The sequence below is a fragment of the Astyanax mexicanus genome, chromosome 4, assembly GCF_023375975.1.
Source record: "Astyanax mexicanus isolate ESR-SI-001 chromosome 4, AstMex3_surface, whole genome shotgun sequence".
In the NCBI taxonomy this organism is placed as follows: Eukaryota; Metazoa; Chordata; class Actinopteri; order Characiformes; family Acestrorhamphidae; genus Astyanax; species Astyanax mexicanus.
The window spans coordinates 41,445,142-41,455,000 of NC_064411.1; the positions used below are offsets into that span (position 1 = coordinate 41,445,142).

Here is a 9,859-nt window from a genome sequence, read left to right on the forward strand (position 1 = left end):
GTCAGTGTTAATACACGAGTATCTGATCTGTGTGTGTGTGTGTGTGTGTGTGTGTGTGTGTTGTGTCTCCCGGTCAGATCCGGTCCCCGTGTTGGAGCTCGGCCAGCAGCTGCAGCTGAAGGTGCAGAGGATGCACGACATCGAGACGGAAAACCAGAAACTCCGAGAAACACTGGAGGACTACAACAAAGAGTTCGCCGAAGTCAAGAACCAGGGTGAGAACGCAAAACACAGTAAAGCTGTGATCAGACCCTTAAACTGCTCCAGAACTTTCTATCTGAGACTAGACTAACCCCACATATAGAGTCTAAACACAGCGGTTTTAGTCTGAACTCAATATTTTGTGTCTGAAATCAGCATTTTGAAAAGGCACCCAAGATTCTGAGCCCAGCTAAATATCTCAACAGTCTAAACCTGACAGTGAGCCAACAGGTTTAGTCTGAATAAATAAAAACCTTGAGCCTAAATCCAATAATAGCACATATTTATCTCAACTTCTCAGAGTTAGAATGCTAAATTACATTAGACAGCGGAAGGTCTCGAGGTTCTCGATAAATAAAGCATGAACATATTGATTCCAAACTCAACATAAGCTCAAAATTTTGAATCCAATCAATTAAAATATTAACATTTATCTTTTGAGTCTGAAACAAAGTTTTAAATTCAAACCCAATTGTTTGAGTCTAAACTGAACATATTGAGTCATATTGCACTGAACATCTCCAGTCCTAACCCTATATTGACCTCCAACAACCTACATTTTGAGTCTAAACCCAGTGATTTTGAGACCTATTTTTTTTTCAATAAGAACCTAAAATTTTGAGTACATTCGCAGTGTTTCGCGTCTAAACCCCAATTTTTTGAACTGGAACTCAACATTTGAATTCTAAACCCTGTGTTTTGAATTTAAACCCAACATATTGAATCATATTGCATTGAACATCCTGAATCTTGGATCCTAACCCTACATTGGCCCACACTTTGAATCTTGATCTAAAGTTGAGACCTATTTTTTATTTCATTTTAATGTTTAATACAGTCGCAGGGTTTCGAGTCTAAACCCAACTTTTTGAACTGGAACTCAATATTTAAAGGCTGAACCCAACTTTTCGCAACTTTTTTCCCCTAAATGAACCCAACTTTTAAGTTTAAACGTAACATCTTGAACCCAACGTCTTGAGTCTGCACTGAACATCTGAAATCCTAACCCTTCATTGACCTAGGTTTTGAATCTCAATTCAATGTTGAGACCTATTTAAACTCAAACTGTTTTGAACTTTTTAAATCCAAACCCAACATTTTGAATCCGATTCAAATTGTTTCAAGTCTGAACACATTGTTTTGAACTGGATATTTATTAACCAACATTATAAATACTAACCCAACATTTTGAGTCTGGACCCTGAAAGATTTTGAAAACATGCATTTTGAACCTGAAGTATGAACCCAAATCTTTAATTGAAAACCCAGCTTTTTAAATCTAAACCCAACAATTTGAGTCCGATACAAATGGTTTAAGTCCAAACCCAATGTTTAAGGCTTGAACCCAAACATGTAGAGTATGAACAGATTGAAAAAGGACCAACACTTGGACCAACAGTTGTGCCTCCTGGGAAACCCAAAGGCACTGCTCATTTAACTATAATGTCCAGACTGAAGGGGGCAATTTGTGTGTACAAATTTGGCGGCGTTAAGTTTAAAATGCTGAATTTGACGTTTTAAATTAATTAATTACTACAAGAAAACTGAAGACTGAATATGATGCACAGTGACTGAATACGAGCTCAGTTAGGGTAATATAGTGCGCTCAGTGAGTGTAATTAGGGCTGTTAATTAGAATTGTTCAATAATGGCAGTATTGTCTTTAGCTCTTTTCTGTGCAGTAATCTCTCTTTCTCTCTCTCTCTCTCTCTCTTTGTCTCTCTCTATTTATCAGAAGTGCTGAGTTGATATCTGTAGTAGGAGGATGATCTAGCCCTCCTCCCTTAGTTTTTCCCCCTTTCTCTCTCTCTCTCTCTCTCTTGTGCTCTCTCGCTCTCTCTCTCTCTCTGTCTCTCGGACCCCCGTGCTCTTCCCAGTAGAGGCCATTGATCCCTCCCAACCTAAATGTTTAAAGTTCAATTTAGCAGTTAAGGGGGAAAAGGCCTCCGAAGGGACCTGCTCCCATTGATTATGTGTCAGACCCGCAAGCCGGCAGTTTAAATCACACATGCACACACTCCCGCCCGCTTATGTGTAATACACACTGCCCCACACACACACACAAACACACACACTCTCACACACTAGCGCTCGCATCTCCGAGCACTCAATCAGTGGTTATGAGCTTGCCTGTGTCACAGATACACATTTCATCTTATCACTTTCTGACTCCCGCTGCTGGGACACACACTCGCATGGAACACTGTGTGTGTGTGTGTGTGTTTGTGTGTGTGTGTGTGTGTGTTTGTGTGTGTGTGTGTTTGTGTGTGTGTGTGTTTGTGTGTGTGTGTGTGTGTGTGTGTGTGGGTGGGTGGGTGGGTGGGTGTGTGTATGTGTGTGTGAGTGAACATACACCTTTTTGAACACTCAATCAGGGTCAATGAGCATCTCCGCCAGAGACACTCCATCCAATCCACTCGCATTCTCTAAATACACACACACTTTTATACACACACACACACATATATACACACAAACACACACACACACACACACAGATATATACACACACAGGGTTTTTATCTCTGTCAGTCTGAGAAAATAAATGGACCTCACTGTTTCTGGTTTTCATCTCTCTTTCTCTCCATTCAACCAATCATGTGTGTGTATGTTTCTATCCATCTTTTTGTCTGTCTACCTGTCTGTCTGACTGTCATGTGTGCGCATGTTTCTTTCTATGTGTCCATCTGTCTGTCTGTCTCTCTTCATTCACCTACCCATCCATTCATCAGTCATTTTTTTCATCTGTCTGTCTGTCTGCCTGTCTGTCTCTTTTCACCCACATAGCCATTCATTCATTAGTCCTTCCTTCCATCTGACTATTTGCCTGCCTGTCTGTCTGTCTGCCTCTCTTAATCCACCTTACCATCCATTCATCAGTCCTTCCTTCCATCTGACTATTTGTCTGTCTGTCTGTCTGTCTGTCTGTCTGTCTCTCTTCATCCACCTAGCCATTCAATTATCAGTCTTTCTTCCAACTGCCTGCCTGTCTGTCTGTCTGTCTGTCTCTGTCTCTCTTCATCCACCTAGGCATTCATTTATCAGTCCTTCCTTCCTTCCATCTATCTGTCTGTCTGTCTGTCTGTTTAAAACTCTTATTCATTATTTGTATATCTGTTATCTGTACACCTGTGTTGTGTATATGTCTCTATCTTTTTTATTCTCTCTCTCTTCGTTCGTTCATCAGTCCCTCCTTCCGTCTGTATGTTTCTGTCTGTCTATCTTTTATGTCTGTCCATCTGTCCAATCATGGATGTATGTGTCTGTCTGTCTGTCTGTCTGCCTATTTACTGGTCTATCTATATATCTACTTATCTGTATATTGGTCTTTCTGTCTGTCTTTCCGTTTATGTATCTGTAATTTTTGTAATGTATGTCCATCTGTCCAATCATGGAAAATCATGTGTCTGTCTGTGGCTCTCTGTCTGTCTGTCTTTCTGTCTGTTTATGTCTATGAGAGAGAGAGAGAGAGAGAGAGACAGGTTTGAAGATGAGCTGGTACTGCTGAATTAATACTGTAGCTCTTTTGGACACTTAACCCCCCAGAAATGTCATCATTCTGGACCTCAATGGGAAAAAAGTCTTGGAAGACTTCAGGGGTCTTCAGATTGTCATTATGGGAGAGTGGTGGCTTGGCTATTTTAAAAAACTGTCCCCTCCAATCTGGTCCAGTTCGAGTTGAGGAGAATATACAGGGTGTCTGCTGTCCAAATAACATATGACTCCACAGTCCTCTGAGCCACGCTGGAGCTGGGGTTGTTTTCCCAGCTCACGCACTATTATGAGCTTTCACTTCTCATTACTGTGCTGAAGTCCATGCCTCCTCCTGTACTTTTCTGCAGTTTTCGGGAGTTGTTGGAGACCAGAACAGCTTCTTAACTAAAGTGGCGTCTCTGAACTTTTTCCACTTCATAAATCCCACTTTGAATTGTCCAAATCTAAGCATTTACACAAAGGTTTCCAGTTTTATTGTTTTACAGCTTTACGTCCAGTAGGAATACACACACATGCACACATGAACTGACATGCCAAAAGTCATGGGACAGCAGTGTGTCAATAGATCATGAAGTGTAGTGCAGGAATTTGACATTCCTTGATCCACAGTGTGACCCGTGTGCCGAGAATACGTCCTAAAAAGCATTGTTACCATCCACAGTGGACAGCACTGTCTGTGGTTATGATCGTGACCGGCTGCATCTGGCTAGAATTGTCCATGCCAACAGACAACAAGTCAGAAGGCAGAAATCACATCTGCATTCAATGCTGGAAGCCCCACTTGTGATTTTCACTGGACAGTGCAGCATACTTTAGCTTCTATGGGATGTGGCAAAAGTCATGGGACACAATGAGTACTAGTTGACATGTCATTGTTTGCTCTATATGTATATTCACAGTATTTTTCGTACTGTAAGGCGCACTAAGGCCTGCTGCTGTCCCCGGCTAGCACTGCTGGAGCAGCATTAGCATTGCCCGCTAACCGCAGGCTTGCTGTCCAACATTGTCCTTCATTGGAAGCTTAGCTAATCCATTACAGAGTCAGTCTAGAGATCCAGAACTCTTACAGGACTTACAGGCTGCTGTGGAACTGATCTGTGTTTTTCATGTGTGTTTTTTTTTTTTTTTTTTTTTTGACAGAGGTCACCATTAAAGCACTTAAGGAGAAGATCCGGGAGTACGAGCAGACGCTGAAGAACCAGGCGGAGAACCTGGCCCAGGAGAAGGAGCAGCAGCTCCACAACGACTATGCAGAGAAAGAGAGGTGAGTGTAGAGTAACAGGGGTGAGTTCCAGTAACAGGAGTGAGATCCAGTAACAGGAATGAGTGCCAGTATCAGTAGTGAGATCCAGAAACAGGGGTGAGTGCCAGTAACAGGAATGAGTAACAGTAACAAGAATGAGTGCCAGTAACAGGAGTGAGATCCAGAAACAGGAGTGAGATCCAGTAACAGGAGTGAGCTCCAGAAACAGGGATGAGTTCCAGAAACAGGGGTAAGTGCCAGTAACAGGAATGAGTAACAGTAACAAGAATGAGTGCCAGTAACAAGAGTGAGATCCAGAAACAGGAGTGAGTGCCAGAAACAGGGGTGAGATCCAGAAACAGGAGTGAGATCCAGAAACACGAGTGAAATCCAGTAACACGAGTGAGATCCAGTAACAGGAGTGAGATCCAGAAACAGGAGTGAGATCTAGAAACACGAGTGAAATCCAGTAACAGGAGTGAGATCCAGTAACAGGAGTGAGATCCAGTAACAGGGGTGAGATCCAGAAACAGGAGGGAGATCCAGTAACAGGAGGGAGATCCAGAAACAGGAGTGAGATCCAAAAATATGGGTCAGTTCCAGAAACTGGAGTGAGATCCAGAAACATGAGTGAAATCCAAAAACAGGAGGGAGATCCAAAAGTAAGGGTCAGTTACAGAAACGGGTGAGATCCAGAAACAGGAATGAGTGCCAGTAACAGGAGTGAGTTCCAGTAACAGTAATTAAGTAAATGAAGTAAAGCTGCCTTTAAAGCTGCCTTTAGTTTGACCAGTACGTTTTGAATAGTTAAATATATATGCATTATTAGATTTAGAGTTGAAAAATGATTAAAGAATATTTTTAATTTGGAAGAGTAACAACGAGCAAATGCCCTAATTAATGGTTGTACTGTGTCTTAATGTTTTGGTGGATGATCTGGTTAATGTAGGGAAGTATTGCCAATTGAATAGGACCATCATGAGCAGATGATCAAAGATGAATCTATTGGGAATCATTATTAATAAAGACTAGAGGGATATAAACCTCCTTCAGCATTGAGCTGTGGAGATGTGGTGTTTGGAATGATGGTGCTCCATCCAGTACTTGTGAACTGAATGAATTGCTGACCTTACTAAGGTTCTTACTGCTGAATGCAATCAAATCCTAACAGCAAATCTCCAGAATACTCCAGAGCTTGAATGAGCAGGTGTCCAAATACTGTACCTTTTGTTCTTATAGTGCGTCTCGTGTTACTGGTTCTTCTGTATTTCTGTTGCTTTGCTGGACAGAACCAGAGCTTAGTTCAGTGTGTGTGTGTGTGTATATATGTGTGTGTATATATGTGTGTGACACTGCAGTCAGAGCTTTGTATTAAAGCTTTAGCAGGGCTTTTATGTGCAGGCCAGGCTCGTGGGTTAATGCTGCCAGCGTATGCTGTGCTTACACAAGCACTTAGGCCTCGGCCAACTGGGACTAGTGTCTCCAGCGCCCGCTTTATTTATTTATATCTCTCTCTCTCTCTCTGCGGCCCCCTACACCCTACCACCCCACCCCCACCCCAACCCTGCACATCTGTAATCCACGCTAATGCTCTAATTCGGCTGCTGTTTGTTTACAGTTCTCTCTCTCTCTCTCTCTTTCTGTCTGTCTATCTATCTATCTCCTGCTCGTGGACTCTCGGTTCCCTGTTCCCTCTCATTAGGCTTCAGTGTGGGTACGCCGAAAAGACCCCTCGGCCCACCAAGACCTACCGCTTTGCTTTGAATTAGCGTGGTATTGTGGTTATCTGCTGTATGATACCCTTTGGTTCGAGGTTGCAGAACAAGGCAGTTTGTGACATTTATAGGGATCATCTGAGGGATTAGAACTTAGAAACCCATGAAGAACCCTCAAAAGGAGCTAGAATTGCAACAATTCCAATTCAAAAGCACACGTGATTATTATTAAGGTGCACCACCAATAAACGTCTATTTTCATACATTAGGCACACCTTATAAGGTGCATTATGCTACTAGACACCAGTAAGGAACAATGGTGAGACCTGTAAAGCTAAGCTGTGCTAAGCTAAGTAAACAAAACTCTATATACTGGATTTTAATCTACACAGATTTCTCTTCTGAAAACTGTTTATTTCTGTGAGTAAAGCGCTTCTGTTTATTTACAGTAAGCTTAGATTTACAGATTTCCACTAATGTTGACTAACAGCGCTACACTGAGGAACCCTGAGTGTTCCAGTAAGCCAGGGCGATATTAGCTGGTGGTTCTTCCCATGTAGCTTGTTTTACACAGTTAACTTTTAAATTCGCAGGCTACAGTCCGATATACTAGCCTCTGAACCATGAAAGAGCTAGCGTTTAGCGTGGTTAGTAGCTAATGCTAATGCTGCTCCAGCAGTGCTATCCAGGGGTTATTAGCAGGCTACAGGCCGATATACTCACCTCTGAGATAGGAAAGGAGCTAGCGCTTAGCATAGTTAGCAGCTAATGCTAATGCTGCTCCAGCAGTGCTAGCCAGGGTTAGCAGCAGGCTACGGTCTCCAGTCTCGGTGCTGGAGAAACTGAAACTCTGGAATTCATATAAAAAACACATCTGATTATGAGACGAACTGACGACTTTTGGGAAAATAAAAGAATTTTAATTGTGTCTTATAGTGCCAAAAATATGGTATTAGTTTTTGAGTCCTAGCTGGTGCCATAAGTTTCTGAATCAGTTTCTCTGATTTTGTTATTTATAGGTAAATGTTTGAGTAAAATGAACTTTATTTTTTTTTATTCTATAAATTACGGACAACATTTCTCCCAAATTCCCATTAAAATTTTTGTGTAATTTAGATCATTTATTTGCAGAAAATGAGAAATGTCAAATAACAGCTTTCAGTTCATATTCATAAAGTTTTAAGAGTTCAGAAATCAATATTTGATGGAATAAACCTGGTTTTAATCACAGTTTTCATGCATGTTCTTGGCATGTTGTCCTCCACCAGTCTTACACACTGCTTTTGGATGACTTTATGCCTGCACTCCTGTTGCAAAAAATTCAAGTAGTTCAGCTTGGTTTGATGGCTTGTGATCATCCAACTTTCTCTTGCTTTATATTCCAGAGATTTTCAGTTTGGTAAAAACTAAGAAACTCATAATTTTTAAGTGGTCTCTTCTCTGAGTTCTATATGTTCTTTAAATATCATAATTAAGGTATTTTTCCAGTATAGATGAATGACTTTCCCAAGCTGGTGGTGTTAGAGGGGGTCTGAAAGTGTTAGGAAGACAGTCAGGTCTGAGTGTCACTGTGAATATGCCCATAAATGGTCAAATAGGCCAGTTCAGCTTTTTTTAATGGTCAGCAGGAGTGCTGTTGTTCAGAGTCAGTGTCCATATTTGATCAATTGTGCCTCATGCATTTCCTATGCGTCAGCATGCATCCATAATTCAGTCCACTTCCTGTCTGCTCCGCACGCTTCCTGTGAGGGTGACAGAGGTGGATGGCTCGCTCTGTGTGTGTGTGTGTGTGTGTGTGTGTGTGTGTGTGTGTGTGTGTGTGTGTGTGTGTTGGAATGAAATAGAAAGTGACTCATTGTGCGTTCTTTATTAATATCTCAGACACTGGTGCTTTAGAAAGAACCCCACCCTGAAAGACTTAACTTTATTTGCTAAAAATATTATCTCTCACTCGCTCTTTCGTTCTCTCCCTCTCTCCGTCTCTCTCTCTCTGGTTTCTGTCGGCCCCTCGCTCTGAGAAGGCGGACCGCTCGAGTAGCCAGACAGCCCTGCTTAATGGGCCACTTTATTTAATATTGCATGGACCATTTTTTCCTTCGTCACATGAAATTGGAGGGTGTTTTAAGACGCCGTGGAACATGAGCAGCTCTGTTTTAAGCGAGTTTGACTTTAATCAGTCAGTGATCACCTAAATGAAATAATTTTTGGGTTGCCTTTATAGTGTAATTAAATTTGATTTAGCAGTTTCGATTTTAAAGTATTTGGACACCTTTTTTGTTGTTTTTTTTTAACTCAAAGCAAATGACAAGGCAAGACATGACAAGACAAGACCAGGCAAAAGCATTAGCGAGGTCAAGATCACCACTTGACCTCCCTGCTCCCAACAGTCTGTCACCCCTAGTAGTCATACGAGGGACATGCTCAGCAATATGTGCAGGACATCATTCCAAAAGCTAAATTTAAGCCTTTGGAATGGTCTGGTATATCAATTGGAGAACCTTGTCTTCAGTCCTGCCATATCTTCGGTTCCTTCTGTTTATAACCTCTTTACTTCCCCTTTTTTCCATGGTAGGAAGTTGCAGGAGTCACAGGAGTCCATGGCCTCCAGGCTGGACGAGGCGGAACACAAGGTCCAGAACCTTCAGACAGGTAAAACTTTACTGGATTCTCAATGTTGGGTCTGCATGATTATGAATGTCTACATGAATGTTGGTCCATCTAACCAGGCTAACAATGTTGGTCCATCTGAGCAGCTTCAATGAGGCATAACTGGTCTCCAACAACCAGGATAATTAATATTTGTCCATTATGTTGAGCCTAACTAAGCAGGTTCCCCAGCTTGATGAGCTTGAACAAACCATAACCAAACTAACAAATATTGGACCACAAGAATGAACATGCCAGTCCACCAATCTGACCAGCTTTAATGAAGCATACTGGTCTCCAACAACCAAGATAAACAATGTTTGTCCATCTGACCAGCTTTAATGCAGCATACTGGTCTCCAGTAACCAAGCTAACAATGTTGGTCCATCTAACCAAGCTAACAATGTTGGTCCATCTAACCAAGCTAACAATGTTGGTCCATCTAACCAAACTAACAAATATTGGACCACAAGAATGAACATGCCAGTTCACCAATCTGACCAGCTTTAATGAAGCATACTGGTCTCCAACAACCAAGATAAACAATGTTTGTCCATCT

General features: G+C 41.7%; 2 protein-coding genes across 4 annotated transcripts in view; both read left to right on the forward strand.

The window, feature by feature from the left end:
* LOC103044296 (P2Y purinoceptor 13) overlaps positions 1-9,859 on the forward strand; it is a 353,924-nt gene that overhangs the window by 303,349 nt on the left and 40,716 nt on the right. The gene's annotated exons all lie outside the window — the stretch shown is intronic.
* The window catches only part of cux1b (cut-like homeobox 1b), a 228,767-nt gene that overhangs the window by 118,713 nt on the left and 100,195 nt on the right, over positions 1-9,859 (forward strand). For all 3 annotated transcript variants that reach the window (XM_049478659.1, XM_049478660.1, XM_022678800.2), the window contains exons 5-7: positions 78-215; positions 4,837-4,960; positions 9,227-9,303. In XM_049478659.1, coding sequence (XP_049334616.1) covers positions 78-215; positions 4,837-4,960; positions 9,227-9,303 — 339 coding nt within the window. The remainder of the gene's footprint in view (positions 1-77; positions 216-4,836; positions 4,961-9,226; positions 9,304-9,859) is intronic.